Source organism: Poecilia reticulata, linkage group LG8 (genome assembly GCF_000633615.1).
Source record: "Poecilia reticulata strain Guanapo linkage group LG8, Guppy_female_1.0+MT, whole genome shotgun sequence".
NCBI classification, from domain to species: domain Eukaryota; kingdom Metazoa; phylum Chordata; class Actinopteri; order Cyprinodontiformes; family Poeciliidae; genus Poecilia; species Poecilia reticulata.
The window spans coordinates 15,768,667-15,792,802 of NC_024338.1; the positions used below are offsets into that span (position 1 = coordinate 15,768,667).

The 24,136-nt window shown below is 38.9% G+C and overlaps 1 protein-coding gene across 1 annotated transcript; it reads right to left on the reverse strand.

Annotated features, from left to right (window-relative positions):
- Nucleotides 1-12,909: 12,909 nt before the first annotated feature.
- Nucleotides 12,910-23,818, reverse strand: micall2a (mical-like 2a). The gene is made up of 17 exons (XM_008415913.2): nucleotides 23,390-23,818; nucleotides 23,135-23,183; nucleotides 22,010-22,151; nucleotides 21,736-21,902; nucleotides 21,526-21,656; nucleotides 20,954-21,445; nucleotides 20,692-20,876; nucleotides 19,787-19,847; nucleotides 19,160-19,347; nucleotides 18,095-18,199; nucleotides 17,891-17,955; nucleotides 17,610-17,733; nucleotides 15,158-15,260; nucleotides 14,935-15,008; nucleotides 14,274-14,388; nucleotides 14,137-14,183; nucleotides 12,910-14,057 (listed from the first exon to the last, which is right to left on the reverse strand). Exons 1-17 carry the CDS (start codon nucleotides 23,530-23,532, stop codon nucleotides 13,978-13,980), a joined length of 2,271 nt encoding a protein of 756 aa, XP_008414135.1. The 5' UTR covers nucleotides 23,533-23,818; the 3' UTR covers nucleotides 12,910-13,977.
- Nucleotides 23,819-24,136: the final 318 nt, after the last annotated feature.

A 24,136-nucleotide genomic window follows, 5' to 3' on the forward strand; every position in this document is an offset into this window, starting at 1 on the left:
AAAATAACATTTGATATTGCTATTTATTGAGACACACCCTTTATGCTATTTATTACTTTGTTTTTTATTTTGTCTGTAATTTCAATATAATTCAAAACAACAAGAGCTCTGAAATGAAGAAATAAATTTAGAAGAGAATTGTCTTTAATGCCATCCTCACATTCTGAAATAGCTACAGATTAATTAAAAATGTTAATACTATCAATAAAAAGCAGTGCATTATGGCATTTTGGCTGGGGTCATGCCTTCACTAAGTTTAGGGCTATATAAATCTTTTGGTTTTTCACAAATTGGTAAAAATCTGTAAATTCTTTTCATTACATGAATATATTTATTCACCATTATCCATCAATTTTGCTGCTTTTGGTGTCATTACACACATTTGGCCATTTAAAAACTGTCTTGTTCCCTTTTTATGTTTCACCATGAATTGTGCTTTAATGCGTCTAATCTCTCAAAGAAAATACAGCAAAACTAAATATGTTACCTAGTTTTTGGACCCTTGCATTATATTTAGTTTTGGGGCTTTAGAAGTTCTGCTTTTTTTCCTGCTTCTCAGACTTTACCGTGTCCTTTTTAGGAACAATAATTCTGTTGTGGAATAGCAGCTTTCAGGTTCTCCTAAAGGGTGTTAACAAAAACATCATCTCATTTCTCTTCAAAGAAAGTGTCAATATGGGGAAGATCATGTGAGGAACTTGTTCTGTGTCGGCGAGTCATTTACTGGTTTTCAAAAGTGCCTGAATGAGTGTTGAGCTGTGATTAACAGCCCCTCTCAGAGGCAGAGTCCAGGGACTGTGGTGTGAACGCCATCCTTCAGCAGGTGTAGGCCACAGCAGAGCATATGCCGTCAGGTAACCAAGCTGGTTCGCTCTGCAGAGACTCAACTGTGATCGTTTCCCCGGGCCCCGCTTCTGCTGGGAACTGGTGTCACTCACAAACACCATCTGCCTGAAAATCAGGTGTGCCTGCTTAGAGCATTTATCAGTGGGTCATGGAGTGCTGTCTTTCTACACACCTGCCCGAGAAAATCAAAGGAGGAGATGCACTGCATTGCTTTTAATTTCCTTCTCCCTAAGATTCCTCCATGTGTACATAAAGCAGCAAAAGCGCCAGGCACGAGACAGTGCTCCAGGATACCTTTCCCTTTGGTAAAGAGAAAAGACACCTGAAGTGTCTGACGCTAAATTAGCTTTTCAAAGGCAATAATTAGACTTCCACCCTAAAGGTAAATTACCTGCTAACCAAGTGAACCCTGTTCTAATTATAGAATCTTTCCTTTGAGCCATTGCACGGAGCCTTGTTCCTTTCAAGAAAATGTAAAACATGCACAAAAAAAAAATCCATGTTGAGGTGCTAAAATCTGCAGAGTACAGAGGGTAAATGTGTTCAGCCGTCCCATCGCTCTGCAACAACGAGCAGGAAAGCTGATGGATCACTTGCATAACTGCAATAACCTTTCAGAGGATTTGAACAAGATAATTTCATACGGCGACAAGATGGCAGCTTTCGTTTCCTTATGCGCATTCTGACAGAGGAGGTTGACTGAGCAACTCTGGATGGGTGACAACTAGGTGCTTATCTGTGCTTTGCATATATTTGCAGTTGATGTTGTGACCCTGCAAATTGATTTGTAAGACACAAAGCCAGTGAAAGGATATTGAATATTTACACTCGCCTGGTAATAATACCTATCACGTCTGCGGCGGGGAGGGTTTCGATGGCCTTTGGGTCTGAGTAATTTCTCCCATTGTTCTGCAGGGTTGAGAGCTGAAGCCTCCCACAAGGCGGCACTGTGGCTCACAGCGAAGGAGCCGGGGCAACGGGGTCCCACATTTGAATTCATCCTGCACCAATAGCCCTGTCACTAATTAATATGTAAATTTGACACTGTTTGTTTGCTGCTGTGTCAAACTTTGATGTGAAGAGTGGCTTCCAGGTTAACAGAGATTTAGTTCAGATTGAGAGCTGGAGACCTGCCTCATATGCCAACCACCCTTTAATCTATAACAATTTATTTAAATACATCAACTAATACTGTACGTCTCCGCAGCTTAAAACCTGGGAGACAGGCTAATGATATTTTATTAAGCCAGAGTAATTGAGGATCCCATCCAAATATGTAATTAAACACTTAAGCATAATTACCCAACACAGTAGGAACTCGATTAAATTAATTAAAAAAAAACGTCAATACATCAATTTATTTGAATTCCTTTGTTCCTTTTCTACTAGTAATAATTAACATTTTAATTGCTTTAATCTGTGATGAGTAAAAAGAAATGTGTGTTTTATTTGACGCCAGCAATAAAGCAAGAAATTTGAGGAAATTATTCTTAATGTTAGCCACATAAAGCTCATAAGCCCTGAAAAAAAAAAAAACTAAAAAAAACTAAAAACGGAGAATTTCATGAGGTGTACATTCTGTATGTGTGTGTGTGTGTGGTGTGTGTGTAGGTGTGTATGCATGCGTGTGTGTGCGTGTGCATTAGCTTGCTTGCCTGGGTATATGTTCATTATCAGCAAGCTGCCTGGGTTTGATGCATACCTGGAGAGCAACTTAATATCCTCGGGCCACTACTACATGTCAGGCCAGGAGAAAGATACGCACACAAGACAGAGGAACATCCCCGGCCCCGGTGGAGCCATTTACCTTTCGCCAAGTAGGTTCAAGATATTAATTAAGATAAATCTACCTCAATTCACGCATTCTGCCATCTGCCTATTTATCAGAATTATGTTAATCATTTCTGTAGGGCAGAGGAATTATTACCCATTTTGTGGGTAATTTGTATCAACATTTAGAACTAAATAATTTTGCATTTTGTTCCATATGGAGTCCTTACACCATGACATATTTTCAGTGTGCAGGATAGTAGAATCCACAAACAATATGGAAATGTATCCATTGTAATCAAACACTTCCCCTCCATGAGTTATTTGTCATGATGCAGCTCATATGTTTGAACAGCTTTAAACAAAATAATAATCTTCTGATGATCTGTTCAATCTCTGTGGCTGTGATTTGAAGCGATTCAAGACTCTTTTTTTTTTCATCCTTGTGGCCAATAGATGAGCTAGTTAATTAAACTCAGAGGAGATAATTAAGACGAGACGGCTGCTTGAATCATTCCGGTCATTCTCCCATTATCTGGGGCAAGCCGACAGGTGGCACGAGTCTGCACCAGGTGACAGCTGAGCCAACAAAGCACACAATATGATGGTAGAAGGCGAGTTTTGGAGCGTTGCCTGGTGCAAAGCTCTTCAGCAGGACCCACATGTCACGCAAATCTACAGTAGATCTGTTGAACCGCCAGACTTGATGTCAACTCTGAGTTTGTGTCTGCTGGCACGTCCAGGTCAGAGTTAGGGCTCGGACAGAGAGTGGCAGAGCTGAACGAGGGCAGATTGTACTCCTCCACAAGCCAAGGACTAATGAGGGTGAGGACAGGGCCAGGCAATGCTGTGTGATTAAATTTAGATCTGGTGGGAGATCTTGACCCACGATGGCCTGTGTCTAAGTGACATTTACCCAAGAGAAACAAGCCGCAGCTGAGGCTTATTAACCTTTTAAAGATCTAAGCACTACCGCCTGTCTTTATGGCAATTGGATTATTAAACAGACCAAATTCAAAGTGATTTGATCCAGCAAGGTCTCTGCAGTGAGGAATACATTTTGGAAGGTCCACTCTGGGACAATGAGCTCATCCAATCGATGTGAACATTCAGTAAAATATGAAGGAAGATCTCATCAGCTTAACTGCAGGCAGGTTCATCAGAAAAGTTTGAATTTGTTTCAAAGTTAAGTTTTAAAATTGAAACGTAAATGTATCTATAGGATCAAAACATCTGGCATTGTTGCCAGATGAGTAAAAAGCTTTAAAATATTTGTCTCCCCTCAGGTTAAATTTCACACTGTGAACCTACAATAAATATATCTAAAGCTTTTTAAAGTTTTTTTGTTGTTGTTGTTTTTTTATATCTCTTAGAATCCCTTAAGAATTCATGACTTCCTGTTTTCCAGAGGAAAAAAAACAAACTTTTTGTTTTCATCACCATACACAGTAAAAAAATCTCCAAAGCTCCACCTTTAAAAACCTGATCAAAAACCGCTAACCTGTGTCACATAGCCTCCATGACAACCAATAGACACTATTTAGAAGCCAACTGATTGCTTGGTTGTGATGACAGAAAAGACTTCTCTCTCCTACCACAATAAACATGTATAATTCAATAAATTTGGACTTTAACAGCAATTATCTGCTTTGCTCAAATGAGGGATGAGAATCAGCTTTTTGGCATCAAACTCTCCTGGTGGCTATAGTGTAGAACAAAACACAAATATATGGGAGGATGCTATGATGTTGTGAGGTATAACAACACAGACTCAGACATATCAGGACATTTCAAATGACACACATGCTATTTTATTACTCTACTCCTGCTGCTTGTGTAGGACACCCCATGGTCCCATCTTGGGGCCCCTGTTATTTAATATCTATATGCTCCTGCTAGCTCCAATTATAAGAAGAAATAAGATCAGTCACCATAACTATTCACACAATGCACAGCTCGCATGCCACCAGGTGACTATGAACCCATTCAAGCACGGAGTAGATGCAAGGAGCAAATCGGTGTGAGGAGGTGCCGTAACAGCTGAACAGAAACAAAAAACTCAAGTTAATATTTTTAGACTGAAAGAGGAACAATCAAGATTAAGCAGCTTCAGCCGTTGCAGCTAGAAACTTCTGGACAGGCCCAAAATCTGGGTGCAGTGATGGATCCAGACCTGCACCTCTAAAGACAAGATTAAAGGACTAATTTCCCAACAAGACTTAAAAAACAAAACTCATCTATATGTTTATCTTGAGTCAAATTGACTATTTCAGGTCTCCCTAAAAACTGAACGTTCAGCTACAGCCAATCTAGAATGCTGCTGCTCGCATTCGCACTAAAACTTGGAAGGTAGAGTGTATTATTGCCGTAGTTACATTGGCTCAGTGTGATTGAGTTAGCTTAAAAACCACTGAATGGCTTAGCGACAAAAATATACACTTCCACAGAAATTCACAGAAGCGCCGTACTAAAATCAGATCTAAACAATACAGATGAACAAAGGACCAGACTAATTTTGATATATTCTATATAAATTTCACAATTTTCTCAATAACAATTACATGAGCAATATAATGATTCCAACAAGGAGTGACGTGAGTTCACCCATTTCAGGTGCTCATGTTGCAACTCTAAATATTGATTATAGAGCCAGCTGAAAGCTTTTATTGATCACTTTGAGTAATATCTCTTGTCTGATAAATCCTTTTATTTGCTCAGACTGTTTAATGTGAAAATGTTAAACGGGTGGCTAAGCCCAATCGCCAATAAAAACTACATTACACAACGCCTAAAACTTGTGTTGACGAAGATCCTCATTTAGCGAAAGATGGATAGTTTTACAGACTTCTTACAGTCAGTTAAGATGACCGACAAGCACTGGGAACATTAGTTCTGTGCCACAAGTCCCATACATCAACTGTCTTGCGACAAATAAGGGAGGGGGATCAACATACTCTGAATGAGCAGACATAATCCCACTGAATGTGGAGTTAAGCCATTTCATAATTAGCAGATTTTCTAATGTATGCTGGGCTTTAATGACCTTTGCAAATGAGAATGGTTGTTTGAATTTCCATCCTTCACATCGTTTTATCCCTGCCATATCTGCCTGATAGAATGAATGCACCAGTTGATGATATGCATAAGCTTAATGAACAAGTGCACACACTTCCGAATGGAAACTGATGGGCTCAAGCCAGGAAGATTGGAAATGCATTTTCACACCTTGCACATCATCATCATGACCGTAAGTGGTGCCTCTCTGACCCGTTAACAATGCATTTCAAGCCTTTTGCTTCAATTAGGTACACTTCTCAGTCAGATTTCTCATCAAAATGCTATTAGCATACTATAGTTTAGAAGTATACCAGCCATCTAGAATAGCACATCCCTTTACCTGTTGTAAATGACAAAATTATTCTTCATTTAGCAGCAAAAATGGCAATCATAATGAGCTTAAGACTGCTGCTGCAGTTAGATTGATACTGTGTATGTAGACATTTAAATGGAAGTTGAAACCAATATATCAAGCTTTAAAAGAGGTTTTAATCAATATCATTTCATTAACACTGAACAGATGAGTTGAATTTGAAGAGGCCATTTATAACCACAAGCAAAGAATTAATGCAGGGTTTGCTCAAAACCAAGTTTGAAGCATCTTTGGAATTTTTGTTTTGTTTTGTTATAATAGAAAATATTTCTGAATGGAAAGGCTGAAACAGAGTCATTCTCAGCACACACACAGTAAAGCAGGTAAGGAGGCAGAGTATTTATCATGTAAGTCTACCTGGTCAGACACCACAGGTCACCTACAGGGGTCAAGTGGAGTACATGTTCAATTGTGTCAGGGCTCTTCAGGCAGCAAAAGACAGACATTGGCAGTTACCTGCTATTTCTTAACAGTGTATGTAATAACTGCAGTACGTACAAGCTCCACAATTTTTTTTTTATATAAGATATTGGTGCTGCAAATCAAAAAAGAAAAACATAAATTGTACTTTTTATTAAACAAGAACTAATCACTTAAATGAAGAGCTTCACAGGTACATTTTCAGAACATCAGAAATGCCAAATTGTCAAAATATCTGCTGAAACGAAGCGAGGAAACGTGACAGAAAATGACATTGAAATCAGAACATTAAACTGATTCTCAGAGAGAATTTTTCATCACGACGCCGGTGATAAATTTACATCTCCGCTGTTCCACTTCAGGCCCGCGTGAAACCGTGTGCTGGGTTCTGCTGAAAGCCACCAGCAGTCATCGTGGCTTTAAAACTCTAATCTGTCCGGGATTGCATGTGTGTTAACACAGCTGCAAATGCAGAGAGCAAACACTTCAACAACACTACATAAATGTCTCAGTATCTTAACTAGACAATAAACAGCCTATTCAGTTTTGGGGATTTGCATGAGAAACGTGAGCATTAGCGAGAAGAGACAAGTCGTCTGCCTTTCTGCTGAGGGGAAGGAAGGCTTCCAACATGATCCTTTGTCAGACTGGATGGGATAGACAGACACAAGCTCTCGGTTTTCACAGATCTTGGCTCAGAATGCCATAGATTAGTAATAGCCTGACCACAGAGCTGAAATAAGCTAATTGCTTAATTAGCTGACCCAATTCTATAAGCTTCTTTTAGCATATTAACAGGAGCTATGTAATGAAATAGCGTGGTTACACAGAGGCGGTGTTTGTTTATAGAATTACAATAATGAGGATAAAACAACATATTGTCAATGGTACTTATAAAATGTATGTTCCACAGAAAGAAAGCATTATAATTTTCCATAGAAACACTGGAGGTGGCTTATTTATGTAAAAAGAAAATAGGCCACCTCGGTGTCGTCTGAGGTACAAGCAACAGCCCTCATGCTAATTTGTTACCGACACCAGTTTAATGTCTGCTATGTGGGAATTTTTGTTTATAAATTGTTTTTATTCTGTTAAACAATTAAGATGCATTGAGGGGCAATAGTTTAACTGGCCATTTGAGCAATACCGGGCAAACGAAAGATGGGATGGAAAAAAAAATAAAAAATTCTTATTAGACTGAATGGTGATTGAAATGGATTAATTTACATTTCCTGCATGCATACTTTACATACATGATCTTTGCTCAGCACAGGGAGTTCTGGGCTAAAGAGCAGTATTTGTACGAGATGAACTCATCTATATGCTAATTCATTGGCATGTAGGCCTGCCTGCCTCATTTCTTCCATTCAAGACTGTTTACCTATTAGCTCTCATAGATGCAACGGGAATTGAAATATTAAAAACCAGAATAAGCAAAGGAATATGGAACATTAGCAGTACATAAGCTGTTATTGCATTTATTTTAGAGGGACATTTTTTGCCCTTTGTTTACGATGTGACCATGAGCCAACATCGGTGACATTCCACAAATAAAATAAGCCAATATTTTTGCTTGTGTCTTGTCGCGCAGAAAGTCAAGGAAAATTTTCAGAAGCTTTTTCAATGATTGAGGCATATATTGGGGGGGGGGAACACATTGATTTATATTTGAAATTATGTGGCTCAAAAATTTAATATATTCCTATTTAGCATTTCTGCTGTGCATCATGATTCAAGCTCAAAACTTAATTTACACAGATAAACACCAGGCAACCCAAGGAATAAGCGAGTAAGCAAGCTGATCCCCCTCTAAAGGCCCAAAGGCCACCAGGGAGCTGCAACCAGGGCTTGGATCTCAAAGCTTCACAGTTATAGTCATGTTTGCCAAAAGTGAACCTGTAAAAAAAACAAACAAAAAAAGCAAAGTCTACAATGTTTTCTGAATTGCTTAGTTTGAGTTTGTATTGGGATGCTGCGTACTGGCTAAAAATGGCAGAACAAACAAGTAAATCCTGAAGAAAATGCCAATACTCATAGTTTATTTAAAGTTATCAACTTTTAAACCTCTTGTTCTAATAACTTTGAAGTAACAGAACATGTTCCATCAGGATAGAAATGAAATAATAAAAAAAGCTAACAAAACATTCTGGGGCATTGCCAAGAAAATAAGAAAGAAATATTTACTGCAACTGAATCTGGCAAGTTGGTCAGACTTTTTTCTGATTCACCTTGGAAACTTTTTTTTGTTTCTTCACATCTGAAAGCAGATTCCAAGGAAGGAGTCATGAACGTGCCTGACCAGCCTGTCAGAAAAGCTTCTGATTTGTGCGGCCAGTGTGAACTAGACAAAACGTAAACTGTTTTATTTATAATTTGGAAGAATTTGTGAATAAGCAAAACATAGTGCCACCAGATTTAGGTATTCCTACATTCACTTTTTAATAAACTTTTTTTTTGTAAATTTGGTGGTGGAGGGCGGTTATTCAAAATAAAACGGCCTGCAATGGCAAAGAAAGTGTGTTTTTACAACAATGTGTAAAAAAAAAAAAAAGCATTAAAAAGCAGATGTACCTAACTCTTAGACATTAACCATAGGAGCTCGAACTGTCATTCCTCCAAAGGTTGCAGCGACAAAATGTCGATATTGAATTTTCAAAATAGTTTGAAAACATCTTTTCACATAGAAAAGAAATGAAAACATTCACAAATCAAGTCTGTAACAATACTGAAGGGTAACAAAAAGGGGGACAAAAGAGGTGTGGCTTCTTTTATTGCCAATGTGGGATGAGTTAAGTAAGAGATACTGATATATTTTGGAATAGTCTATTAAGCTTAACTCATCAAGGTCATAAAAGATTTTACATTTCGATGGCTCGGGATGCCATTGACATGGAACAGAAGGTTTTGGTTAACTTCAAGAGTTTATCAAGGGCATTTTGGTGAAAGCAGGTATGAGATCAGACCTGTTTTCTGATCTCATAAATTTGATCATTTCTTTCAGACTCAAAGCACATATTCTTAAAAACTGGAGCGTTTGTACGAGACGCTGGTTCTGCTGCGGTGACTGACAAGTGGAGCCCCAATTAAAATTCTGCTTTTTGGGTCCCGTTGCAATCTCAGGACGGCTCTGAACATGTCCTTATATGGAGATGTTTGACAGATCAAGTTAAAAGTGATGACTAAATGCTAATGTAATTTCACATGCCCAGGCTGAAAGAGATGCAATCAAGCATTTCAGATTCAGAAGGCTGTTGTGTTTAAGAGGATGACAACCTCTTTTCCTTATTGTCTATGTAATTCACCAAAAATTGCCACTTACAGTCGCTAAGAGCCGGACGTTTCATCTCCAAGCTTCCTCTGGTCTTTGCTACTCATCCCATTTCTACTTCCTCCAAAAGTGCCACCACTTCATTAACCTTGCCAGGCATGAGATAAGAGAGGGAGTGCATCAAAGCTGCCTGCTCACAGAGAGAACAGAGCCCTGCATGTCTCCGCTACACAGCAGCCATCATGCACACAGGCAGATACACAGTCCACAACTCATCCCGCACACAGAAAAGCCCTTTTGTGTTGCCAACTGTCGTTCGGAAATGTTGAGCGTGTGCCCGCGCATATAACTTCATTATGCTTTTCAAATACAATTCAGTACCAGAGGTTAAGAGCATTTAAATGCAAAACAATTCATTCTGGTCAGAGTCTTATTCAGCAGCACAAAGTGCGCACAGCACTGTCATCTCCCCTGACCTGTGCACTTAAAACGTCAAAAATGAGAAAATTATACAAGGAAAGCATCAAAGCCAACTTCAGGGCTGATGAGTAACGGCTCCGGAGTTGCTAAAAGTATGAAAGTGGAAGGGAGGAAATGAATCAACTGAGTCACAATATTGTTTTACTTGCACCACATACAAATCTCTCTGGTGCATTTAATCCTTCTACCCACAGTTTCTCAGAAAGGAGGATATAAATTATTTTCCTTTGGTGGAAACGGCAAATCCCTGTCTGGATTCTGTTAAAAGGCTTAAAATGTCACTAAATGCCAAGGCTGAGACTCCTGCTAACACGTAGGTCTTAGAGACAAGATGTTAAAGCGTTGAAAGTTACCTGAAATTGATGAGGTTAATATTCTTATCGCAAGCCGAGGCTTCTGAGAGCACGGATATTGAAAATAGCCAGGTAACCCTTCATATTAGAGGCTATCACGCGGATTAGCAGCATAAACAGCAATTACACATTTCATTGTTTATTGTTGGTGGCGTTAAGAAAATGTGGCACGTCGCATAAATTAAAAGGATTGGGATGCTGAGCAGGGTATTTTCCAGCGCCTTTTTTTTTTTTCTTCCCCCAGCAAAGACGACAAGAAAATATCCCTGGAAATAAGTCTAAATGCTGGGTTGTAAATGAGTAATTTACCATGAATATCTTCCTTTATCCCTTTACAGCCAAACGAAATTCCAGACCACATTATACAAGCATGGAAGGGTCTGTCACTGAAATTTGAAATAGAGGACAAAGGGCCACTGAGCAAATAGGTTTTTTAGCCACCATCCTCCGAGTTCCCTGCCAGTGTGAATCAGAGGTAAAATACAGTGCATTAAGTCGACCTCTGAGGCAGCACAGAGGAGGGTAGAGTGAGACATTCCGCTATCTATTAAGACTTGCGTTATGTATATATTGTGTTTTGAAGGAATTTCACTGATCCACAAAACCAGCAGGGAGGGATAAGAGCGAGTCCCTAAGACCATGTGGTAAGAAACTGCAGAGCAGAATCTCTGGCAAGTTGAAAGTTGCTGTGCCGTTAAGGAGGAAAGTCTGGCAGGATCCTGCATGCCCGCTGATAACATGGTTGGATTAAGGATGTTTAAGGGAAGTGAAAATTATTCATTTGAGATGGATGAAAGCTGCACTTGTCAAGTCCTACCAGTCATGGACTTTATACATTTCATTTCCACTAGCCAGCATGCATAATTTCCCCTCAATGCAAATTTCTACACACACTCACCGAATTTTGTGAGCGTATTTACCCCTGCTCTCCCAACGCATTCTCCAACAGTAAATGGATAATCTCCACTCAACAGCGCGCCACAGCCAAAGAAAACAATGCAATTTTGTTTTCAGAAGTGTGAGAATCTCATTTTTGTGCAGGAAGATAAACTTAAATGCATTTCATTGAAAATACTGCCTGAATCAAGAAACTTGCGGGGTTTTTTTATTATTTAAGGCTTGCTCGTCACAGTGTCACCTGTTAAATAAAATGCACACTTATTAACACAGAATGACTACTTGTTCTAAGCCTCGATTTCAGTGTTGGTCTAAGAGACGTGCAACTGACAACTGTGTGCATCTCTCCCTCCCTTTTTCTCTCTACAAATATTATGATCTCTCTGATGAGAATAAAACCTCTATCCTGAATGGCCAATAAATTAGGAGCACGCTTCTCGTTTACTCATCAGAGCTAATGAGGCTGATAAAATTACCTCGAGGATCATAATTACAGGCTAGTGGCAGAGAATCTGGCAGGGGCTGAAACAAGAGGAAGCAAAATCTAGATCGTGCTGCACGAGGCTGTAAAAACCGTTACACTGACTAAACCTCTAATAATTCATGCATCCTCATCCAAAAAAAAATAAAAATAAAATCCAAGTGTATTTTGTCAGTGCATTAACAGTCCTAAAAAATGTACAGGATTAACAATATAAAGATGTGCTCAACAGTTGTAGAGATTCCACCTCAAACTGATTTTTACCACTGTTTCATAAAGATTAAGCACTTCATGGGTAATGGCATATTTTAATGAATGATGGCAGCCTGGACACGAGAGCTCACCTCAGAGGATTCCATTTCATCACACATTCACAGGATGAATTGTTTTACTTATGAATATTAATGTACCTCTAATTTGAGGCTGTTGTTAATGCTTGTCGCTAGGAGCTCGGCAAATCAGGTCCCCATTCCTGTTAAAGCCGTGTATTAGACACCCCCACCACCCAAACCCCACCCGACACTAAGCCCTCGCCTTTGATTCTTAATTGCAGAAGTGCAAGCATTCGCAGTAGATGGGGCGCAAAGCTTTAATTAACTCTAATATCACACATTCAGTCTCGACTGTCACCCACATCACGCGTGGCGTTTTTCATTTTTTGTACCAATATCATCCCCAACTCTGCTCAGCTAGAAAGATTTTTGTTCCAAGTTTGTGATCACGATTTCATGCATCTCAAAATGAGAGGAGAGTTGTTAATTTACTGTCATCGGTTTATTGCATCCATTTTAACTTTGCTTTTAAAAAGGCTTTGTTAAAAGCAAAACGTAATGCTGTTTTCAAGTCAACGCTTAGCCTTCCATACGGGCGTCTCGTTTTTGCATCAAACCGCAAAACACTCTTAAAGGAAGAAGGGATCACCCAAGTTTAATCTGGGTAAAAAGAAAAAAAAAGTCACTATGCATAGCAGTCTTAAAAGGATTTTTATTGAATAGATTTCAAGTTTTAAATTATAAATAGAAAAGTGTACATACGGTTTAATAGCACCTTTAGGGTGTAAAATTATAAAACATTTTATCACAAACACAGCAAAAAGACATTTTCACAGATGAGCAACTCCACATGTCCTTTGAACATTTTAATAGCTCAGGTATGGAGCCATTCTGATGCAGATATCAGCAAAGAGTAATGTTTAATTAAACCTGGTTTCGAGATAAAATGCTTAATACAACCTATAGTTTGTAAGCCTTTTCCTCAGCCATGAGCTACAGCTCTGCCTAATCCTCTTTCACATAATGTTATTGCATCAGCACAGCAGAACACTTTTTGTGGCATTTATAAAATTAGCAAAGAAATTAACTGTCTGTACTGTGGCAAATTGGATTTCCCCAAGTTCTTGCCTTGTGATACTGCATACCCAGGCTGCCACCTACAGTACAGCGGGAGATGAGCCACAGCCTGCAGCAGCTCAACATGTGTGGCTCCAGACACATTCGAAGTTAATGAGGGAGGCCTTTAATATCCTTTTGGTAAATTAGTTAAAATCCATTATTAAATAAATACTTAAATAATTCAATTTTGGACCAAGACTTTTGAAGGATCGTGCACATAAAAGAGCAGCCAGACTTTTTCTGTATTTTAGACTTTAAAATGTTGGTCACAACCTAAAATACAGGACAGTGTTCAACTAAATGCAAGAAATATTTTTTGAAAATTACACATCAAATTCTAGTTAGAATATCAATTTCATACTTTTCTAAAACAAATTTGTAAATTGTGGGAGTCTTTGTGTGCAGTGTTCTGGTAAAATATACTTTTTTTTTACAAAGCTTGAAACAATGTTTTAACAGTGAAACAATATGTGAGAAAAATCCTGGAAGGAAAAAATAAAGACATCTTAAAGAGAAAAATAACTAAATGTGAATTTATAACATGTCAACCACTGCTCAATTTTTAGTTCATTTCAATTTTATAAACAGGACTTTTGTTTAGAAGAATGTTGTAAAAGTTATACATAACATTCCCTCGATCATCATTCAACCCGCCTTTTACTTCGTCGCTTGAAGATTTTTGAGATGGAGGATTTCCTTTTAGTTTTGCTTTTCTTCACTCCTGTTCTCCCCGGAAAAAATAAAATGGCTTATTAAGGTGTCTTGGAAAATCAGTATTGTTTTGATGGTTAAGTGCTTACCAAGATCTTGCATCATCTTATTCAACTGTTTGTCCTCTTCCATTTCCCTGATGAAAAAATAAAAATAAGCTCCAGATAAACCTACAAAATGCACTTGGCAAATTCTTAAAAGTACTCCTAAACATTCATTACGTTACCTCAACCTGTCTTCGTCAAGCACCTCCACAATCGCATTTCTGCCATCCACAATCTCCATCAGTTGCTGCAGCAGCTTCCTCTCCCTGTGTTGCTCGTCTCTGGACTTCAAGTGATCTGCGATTGGATTATATAGACGACAGTCGTGATTCTCATCTTGTTGCGAGGCGTTTTCAAGTCCAGACTCAAACTGTACAAATGGATTAGCTGGCTTGTTACACACTGACATTTTCACATCATGTTTGCCTGCATGGAAAAGAGCTCTCTCTCTCTCCATGCCTTCAGTTTGTTGTTGCAAACTAGAAATTTTTCCCTTAACCCAAGCAGACTAACCATGCATTTAGTGTATCATTTATATCTCAAATTCCACAGCCAACTCTTTCAAAGTATATTGTATGGTAGATATTTACTATTCATTTATTTATAAAAACAAGAGAAAACATGTGTATACATAAAAATGAGCTTACCACTACCTTTCCGTTTGAAAAGGAGTAGGAAGGTGTTCCTACTTATTAACAGGAATACTTTAACCTAACCCTACCCTAAATATCAGAGCAGTGTGCCCACAGCTTATGGAGACTGGTGATCAAAGCGTCTCGTAATTGGGACAAAGGCCTGTCTGGGTCGGAAGCAGGTTAAAAATCTTGGTGGTCCCAGTTCTACCTGGCTTTTCCAGCAGCCGCCGAAGTTCTCCCTCCACTCCTGGCTGCTGTTGCTCCAGCTCCTGAGTCCTGGCTCTGCAGTGAAATGCTCATTAAGCCGCCAGACATCTTAAATTATGCAGTTTGTGTTTTACGGTCACAAGTCTGTGGTATTTTTAGCTTTGAAACAAGTTCACATGTATATCCACACACACACTTAAACGCATTTATAAAGTATTACTCACAGGTAAACAAGCTCAGATTCCTTCCTGATGTACATCTGTTTTTTGCGAATGAGGTTAAACCAGGCTACCATCAGTGGATCCATTAATATGTCCCCTTCTCCCTCTGCAAACAGATTGATGCACAAGTTGCATTTCAGAAGATATTAATGTTCTGGAATTAGTAGTTGTACAATTTACAGCCACTAATATGTACACAGCAATAAGGGGCAGTTCATTTAAAGTACTAAAAATTATTTTAGTCAAAGCTTCCATTGATTTTTTTTTTTTTTTAGTGCAATTTATTCTGGGTGGCTGATACAAGTCAACAGATCTCATTTAAATGTGACCAACTGGAGTAAAGGATTTCCTGCCGGGACAAACTAAGCATTTATGTACATCATCAGAAATGTGCTCTTCAGATGAATCCTGAAGAGCACAGGGTTCATCTGTGCCATTCATGTGAATAAATTTAAAAATGAGCACAAAGAATATTTTATATTTTTAAAAGGTGATTGGCTTGTTTTGACTAAATCATTTACAGATTAGATTTCTGTGAATTTTAAGTTTGGGACAGAAATGCACATAATGCAAAACATTTTTTTCTGTAAAAGTTATTGTAATTACTTCCCTATAAAACATAAGTGCTTAACTTTCTTATTTGATCTGAACACTGAGCATCACAAGGTGCTCTAAAATGTTCAGTTCTAACAGTCTACTATTATACCGTTTCAATCAAGCAGGAGTGCATTGAGATCAAGGGAGAAATTTTCAAAATGAAGCTCAGATTTGATTTTGATCACCAACTTAAGATATTTAAAAAGAAAAAAAATGAACTGATCTGTTTAAATATTTATAAAAGACCGGAAGACAGAGATTAAGAGAGACGTATGGAAATCAACATGAGTTAAAGGCCGTTACAGAGCCCCTATAATGGTCTTAAGAGGTACAGTACTTTTCAATAATAGCTTCATCTTGCCATGGTGAGGAGAATTTTTAGAGTTTGAGCTGAACTCTTACATTTTGTTCATCTTTGTTTTAATGAAGAATGACATTGTAGAATCTGTGTCATATGGTTTTTCCCACACTAGAGATCAAAATGAAACCAGTTAAAAATCTGATTAAAGATCAAGTCGTTTATAGGTCAAAGCTTTAGGACTGACTACAGATGAACTGGTAGATTAAACAAAATGTACTTTGTCCCCCCCATAAGAGGTACTTGTCTTGACCCAGGATACATTTGTTTAGTCAATGGTTCCTATGCACTTTGATAATTCCAGTTTGACTAATTTGATACTCAGTCCCAAATCTAGTTAAGGTTTTTCTATTGAAACCAACCTTAAAACCAGAAAAGTAATATAAATACAAGTTGACAGAGATAACTGATAGTCTAGAAATACCCTTACAAACCTTCCAACATGCTCACAATTCTAATGACAATATATAAAGAGGGGCACAAATTATATTAAAAGAAGAAACAAAAAATATACAAAGTTAAAGTAACACGCTGTCTTTCTATCGAATGGTAACCATAATTTCAATCACAGTGCACAATATCAAAATGGACTGCTTGGACAAGATTTTGTATGATACCAGGCATTAGTGGTCAGACATTGACGCCTTGGATTTCCTTTTTAACCAGCTAGATGGACTCTGCTGCTAATAGGTCACACCTGATGCAGTGTCCAGGCAGTTAGAACTCTCATAACTCACATAAACCTACAATTCAGCATAAAACGCTGGCGCTGTAATTAGGGATTGCCTACAACCAAATACATTTTGTCACCTCCTGGTCCTGGCTTTGTGCATCAAATCCCAATAGACATTAGTCATAGAGAGTTTATACAGCTAGAAAGTTTAATATTTTAATATTGCAATACCCCAGTCATGTTGACCTTGAGCAAAGCAATCAGCCCCCCCCCCACTCCCACAACCACAAAGGAGAGACTGCATCTCTGTGGGCTGGCTGTGCCTCTCACCTCATTTGGCAGCAATAACTGTAATAGAGATGGCAGGTAATTTACCCTGCAGACAGTGAGTGAATGTGTGAGGCAATCGGGGCACAACTCAGATATCCCCCCGGGATTCAGAAGTCCATACAAATGTAAAATATATTTGGGTGTATATCAGTTGCTGCAAATAAGCAAGTGGTGGCCACTGAGTGGACAGTGGATTATTCACCTCCAAGACCAATGCATGTCTGACCAAAAGACATGAAAAGTGAAGCTCATCTAAAATGCCAGCGTAAAAACATTAGGCAACAGCAGGAACATTAAGGATGGAGAGATACAGACCTGAGTGCCAATTATTGGATGCAATTAATGGAACATTTTAGCGACGTTTCTTTAACAGAAAACACAAAATGGCATCTTCTTAAAGAATCCAACACCAAAAGCGTCCGAGCAGAAAGATTAAATTATTCTTCTACATAAAAACAAGTGCAATATGTGTCAGTTTTTGGAAAAGGCTAACCAACCTTCCTCATAGCTGCGGAGCTGCTTTTCCAGCTCAACGCCCTCCCTCTCCAGCTGAACCAGGTTCATCTCAATATCATCCAGCTCCTTCTCAATTTGCTCTACCGGAATGTGATGAAACATCCACTGATTGGGGAGGGGGAAAAAAAGGCAGGATTATTTTAATTATAAATTTTTACTCTTAACCTAAAGAAGCTCCGCAATTTTTCACTAAGAATGTAATGAAAGCTTATTTGCGGAAGTGTTAATTAATCTCTTAAGATACTTAATGGAGGGAACTTACAGAGGGTGACCTCATTTCAGTCCTGAAGGCGGCGGTGGGTGACAAATACTTTCCCTTTTTAGCAGCTAAGAGGTAGATAAAACAGGATTAGATGGTCCTTTCATGCCAGCTTTTCAGACAGCATTGTCAAAATTGACTTACAAAAACTCAAGATCTACACACCATCTGGCTTTGATCATTTTTTAAAAGCAAGTGGAAACCAACCTGAAGGATTCTCGAGAATGTCTAAAGCAGTTGTTGAATTAATAGATTCCACAGCTGGAGGTCTGAGTGGGGATTTCACAGGTGAGCAACTACCTTGTTTTAAGCCTAAGAAGAGGAACAGAAGGTTTTACACATTTTAGATTGGCAGTTCAGAAGTTCAGCTTGCAAGAGATTCATCTCAGCAACGACATTTACATCTGCCTACGCCCATGATGGAGCAGATGTTCCTCTTGTATCACTCTTCAGTTCACACCACTGGTTGAAACTACAAGTCAACTGGCAACATTTTAGGAAAGTTTGAGTCGAGGTTTTCGTTTCCCTGATGAAAATCTGATCTTCTGCCTTTAACGTAGCCGTTTTAACATTCATTCTCTATTATTTTTAGTTGCAACTTAAATGTACATTAGACTGATTATGCAAAATAATGTAACCTTTTCATGTTCTGACATGGCTCATAATACCCACTTTGATTTCAGAGGTGCTAGACAAGAAATACCGACCGTGTACAATAGAGTGCATTGCCCGTTAGAAAACTTTTACTTTTTTCCCTCCAATTTGCATGTGATAATAGGATAAAATCAGATCCGAGGAAATGTACAGAAGTTTATCTGAATGTAGACTTGTGGTGCAATTAAAAAAATAAAAGACTATGTTAGCCAATAGTTCTGATGCCACAGAATACTGCTGTTATGTTTAGCTACACAGGATTTCAGGTGATGTTCATATTGTTAATTGATTTGAAGTTTTCATTTTAAAATTAACATGATTGCATACATTTTCCAGAGGCTGTAAAAAGTCATTTCATTACAGTAGCATTGACTCAATGAAGCTGTGCATTGAAATCAATTATATTTGAACTGAACGGTATGTACATGGATAAAAAACACAATTGTGTCAGACTGGAATGAACGTGACAAATTTGAATCGGGAAAAATAATCCCAGTGCCTCAAAGTGACATCAATTGTGAATTGGAACTACATAAACTAAAAAAATCTAAAATATATCAAAAGCACAACGTGTGTTACAATTGCTGGATGTAATCATCATGCAAACAAAAGTCTCACCGACGCTTTCATAAATAGGCAGGGGTTTCCTGGGATTGACTTCCTTTAAGCACATGGGTACAGACAGACCAAGGGCAACTGGAGGTAGTGCAGGTGTCTGACCTGCGGGACGCCTTGTTGCACTAATGGGAACATTACATGAAGTTGTGGTTGTGTAGCAAAGTGAAGGATGTTCAGGTTGACAAGCTCTGCAGAAGAGAAACAGTTAAAAAAAAAACAAAAAAAAAACCAGTTCAACAAAATCCAAAAAACAACAAATGCTTTAAAGATTTTAAAGAATGAAAAACAGATTAGACTGCCTCACCTTGTATTTTGTAATGTTAAAATGATGTAAAGAGTGATGAAACATTGAACAGAGGGGTTAAAATTAAGAGTTAGCGTATAGACAGTCAGGCCAGGCACTCCTTGGGGCTTGTTAAGATGGGAGACAGAGCAAGCGGCTGAACTCTGAGCCAGTCAACAACAAGAGGAATGGAGGAAAATCGGCGAGTCTGCATTCTAGAGAGTGGATAAGCTGAGAGGTCAGACACGTACATTCCTCCAAGACTTAGTTCACTAATGCGACCCCTGGACTTGTGTCTGAACCAATTAGAATTAGTGAATATTAATATACTTGCAAACACGTACTTTAATCCTTGGTCAGCTTTCACTGGTGTGAGATTTGTTTGCCAATCCTGGTAGACGGGACCTGTAGAAACAATAAGGGGGGAAAAAAAAAAAAAAAAAAAGCAAACATGACATTAAAACAGCCTGTCTGCATGGTCAGAAGTAAACTGTTTTTGAAAAAAAAAAAACAAAAAAAAACTGTAGTATAGAGTCATCTACAGGCAGCACTACAAATTACAACTAACAGAAGGCCTGTCACACACTTCTACTACATGTGTGATTTTAAAAAAAAATGATTTGGCATATCGCATTCTGAGCCACCAGACCTCAAGTATAACTCAAAAACTTTAACTATTGCCATCATTTCATATCTTTCTTTGAAACAGTCACGCTTGCAATGATTTTGTTTCGTTTCCCCCACAGCAGCTAGCATCTTGAAATCTCACTCAAGAGACTGGCAAATCATCTTTGTGTACACGCAAAAATTCCCCGAAAGACAGCCAAACCACATTTTGTAATTTGCAGGATTCTCAAGGTACATATAACTAAGCAGGTAATTTTCAAGTCCAAAAGACTTGTCACTGTAAAAATATAAATAAATAAATAAATATTAAACAGCTCTGATGGCATTCACAATTAAATCCAACAATTATGTGCCAGTCTTCAAACCCACTGACAACTATTCACATGCATCAATCCCAGGAGAATGACAGTTCAATAAAAGTTCATTAGTTTGAGACAGAGATGTCAGCTAAAAGCCTGCCAAATGCTCTGGCTGTGTAAAATGGGGCAGCAATGACAAAAGAGCTTTGTTTTCTATAAATGTCTCAGGCAGACAGAAAGAATGAGGCCGAGGTGTTGGGGGGGTTGGCAACATGTCAAATAGTGGATCAAGAACAAGTAAACTGAAATTGCATGGAGCGTACCTTTGGCCGTCATGTGTACCGCTGTTGGCCTGGCGTTGTCCTTGTTGATAGTCTTCAGACATTGTGATTCCTCGTTGTTTGCTTGGCTGGTACCGGTTTGTCTTTCCCGGTTCCCTGCTGCGTCTTGGTTGCCTTTATTCTTCCTCAAACCAGGGAAGTCTTTTGAAACTGGGTCAACGCAAAATCTGCAAAGGAAAGAAAGTCTTCGTAATCAAATAAAGTCCATATTCACAGAAAGTGACTTTATTGTAGTGATACTTGCCGACTTTCTGCAGATCTGATGGTGAACAGGTTCTTGTTGTTATTGTTGCAGTTTTCCCCACCTGGTTTCTTTCCGATCATCTGCCTAGCCTCGTTTCCATCACCAGAACTCAGAGGGCCCTTTGGATCTCCAGAGGACATGATGGGCTTCCCATTTCCAGGTGAAGATCCTGTAACTTGCGGCACAGTTTGAAAAAACCTCTGCCGGGCTGCCTGAGTCTTCTGGGCTGAGGCTGTCCAAGACTGGGAATTTGGAGCAGGACTTAATGACTTTGGCACAGCATTGATTGGGGCCGATAGCACAGAGGATACAGTTTGTGGTGCCAGAAGAGTCTTTGCAGCACAGTTTGGTGGCACAGCTGAATAGCATGATCCAGTTGCGTTCAAGAGGCAGGTTTTGGAACTGTTCTGATGGGTGCTACAGACAAACGTGCCTGGACTCTTCCCAGGTTTGTAGCTGCCTGTATGAAGTACGCAGGAGCACTCAGTGCACCTAAGGAAAGTTAGTATTTATGTTACAAATGGAAAAAAGAACCATTACAAAAAAAATTCCCCATAATAGACTTCCCTTACTTGAAACAGCTTCTGTGGTAGAGTTTTCCTTCTACAAAGTGTCTCTGCACCAGATGGACGTGACTCTTGCATGCGACACATTTGCTGTTAAGAGTTCCAGTCTTATTTACATTGTTAGCCAAAACCACCCTCTGGGGAAAAAAAAAAAAACTCAAATGAAAAAACTTAATCTATTGACTGATAATTAATTAAAAGACAAACAAAACTAACCTCAGCAGCATCTCCATCCACCTTTGGCGATTTGCGAGCGGTGACAGTGGAAGGTAAACAGTTCTCCACGCCAGATTTAGACTCCGACATTTTGGCAACCACTGGTTGATTCTTCTTCTCTGATGGCTCTTCTTTGGAGCCCTCTGCTGGCCTTTTGACTCCACCAACTAAGAAGAAGTTGCACTTTATTAAAATGAAAGATACACTCCAACAAATATGACCAATGTTTGACATTTTTTATGGAACAAAGAATTTCCAAGGACAAAATACGCACTAGGAGGTCGTCCTTTGAAGTAGTTGTAGTACTGAGACACATAAGTTAGAATGCTCAGCCTGTCAGGGATCTTTAAAGCCACCATGTCTTCAGCATCCAACAAAGCTGGAATGCCCAACTTCTCTTCTGCAACTTGAAAGGCCTTAAGAAAATAAATGTTGCAAATGTAATGTACGAGCCAGTCTAGCCACACGACACAAAAACAGATACTGCAAGACTTTATCCTAGGAATGAATAATTATTTCAGTAACTTCTTGTACATCTAACAATGTAACTAAATAGAGTGGCAGCATTCAGTACTGAGGTTCAGAAAGGTAAAAAAAAAAGGATGGTGAATAATGAATGCAACTTCCTGCCAGCTTGTGGGGAATTGTACCAGGGCATTGTTCATTTATCAGTCTAGACGCACCTCCTTTGGTAACAATTAAAGCAGGCAACGCTACCTTTACCACAGGCAACTGACACATTTTTTACTCAAGATTTAAAAAAAAAAAAACCATAAGCAACATGATACTGTTCATGAAATATAGAGGAGTGTAAATTACTTCACTCATGTTTCAGCACAGGGGGTACTAACAGAAGTTTAAGACCTAATCAAACATTCTACTCCCTGGCCTCAAATCGGTTTGTCTTGCGACACTGAAGAGTACAGAGAGATCCATCATGATGTGGATCGAATAACAGATGACAGAAAGCTTCATTCAAAATGAATAGGCTGGACAGCCATTCCCCTGAGATCAGGTTTGTTTTTTGCTGACTGTCAGGAAGTAATACAAAGAGTAGTACTCTGCAGGAGACCCAACTCTCAGAGGAAACCGCTACCATGGCAGACGACTAAAACAACCTTTATCACCCAGAGGTTAGCCAAATAAATGAGCTTAAATATATAAATGCAGGAAGATCTGAAGTGAAAATGTAGACTGTGCTATGAAAAATGTACCAACAGCTAAATATTAAACGAGCAACAGAAATGCCAGGGACAGAACAAATATTGCCCACTACTGCCTGTGCAGTCATGCATCTGGTTTGAATAAAAATGTGTGTTTTGGAACACATCTCAGGTTTGCTTCAGTTTAAAATTTGCTTCATTTTCTAAACTAAATGTTGAACAACTTCACGTCTTACCAGTCTATTGTTCTCAAACACGTCCTCTTTTTTTAGTGAGTCATAATCTCTGAAGGGGGGGGACAACAAAACAAATGAATTACAGCGAGGTTACACAGATGTGAAAACTTCATTAAAACTAGTAAAGATATTTTCTTAAAACATTTCATCTTCAGGACAGCTCAGCAACCCATTCAGTTGTTGAGGGTGGCAGAACGTCTTTGTTCCAAGACACAATAAAGAAATAATCCAATCTGACACATGTTAAATACTTACATGAGATCCGGTCTGTATTTGTGTATAAGAGCACAAAACGCCAGTCCGTTCCTGAATGAAGTCGTCATGTTAGTGACGGCAACATCTCTGTAACCATCACACTGAATTTTACACCACTGCTCCAGCGCCTTGATGGCTGCCATGCTTCCAGCGACGCGGTTCCCTCAGACTCAGAGCAGACTAAACCGGCGGAGCATTCAGCGTTTGTGGTGGAGGAAAAGGAAAGGGGAGTTTTTTTTTTTTTTTTTTTTGAAAAACAAAGTTTCCCTGCTCGGAGGTTTGACCGTGAACTGTGCGGCTGCAGCTGCGTCCTGTTTCCTTCGCTTTTGCTCTGACTAGCCGCTGACTCTCCGGGAAGAGTTTCTGCTGGTAGTGGTGTGGGTTTCTCAGCTCATTACACTAATTGGCATAGGCATGGTAGTCCGTCATTCACAGCAGCTGATTAAAACTCGCCCTTAAATGGGCTTAAACACACACACACACACGCACACACACACACACAAAAAACGTTTTATTAATGATTTATGTGCTTTTCCGCGTAACTGCTGGATGTTTTAATGTATGTAATTGACTTTGTTCAACCTAAAACCAACACAAAGCGGAGCAGACATTAATTAATATCATTTTCGCAGCAAAGCTGGAGTTCATTGCATTGGAATTTCAACATTTAGGGGTTGTTACAATTTCTGACAGCCTTATTATTGGAAAGATGTTTCGCCTTCTGAGACAAGACGAGGTATTCCTACT

Excerpts from the sequence above, each read along its gene's own strand:
- micall2a (XM_008415913.2), bottom strand. The coding sequence starts at position 23,532 with ATGGCAGCCATCAAGGCGCTGGAGCAGTGGTGTAAAATTCAGTGTGAT. Across the intron at positions 21,903-22,009 it reads CTTCAAAGGACGACCTCCTA|TTGGTGGAGTCAAAAGGCCA; the intron begins GTGCGTATTTTG and ends ACTTCTTCTTAG. Across the intron at positions 21,657-21,735 it reads TGGATGGAGATGCTGCTGAG|AGGGTGGTTTTGGCTAACAA; the intron begins GTTAGTTTTGTT and ends TTTTTTCCCCAG.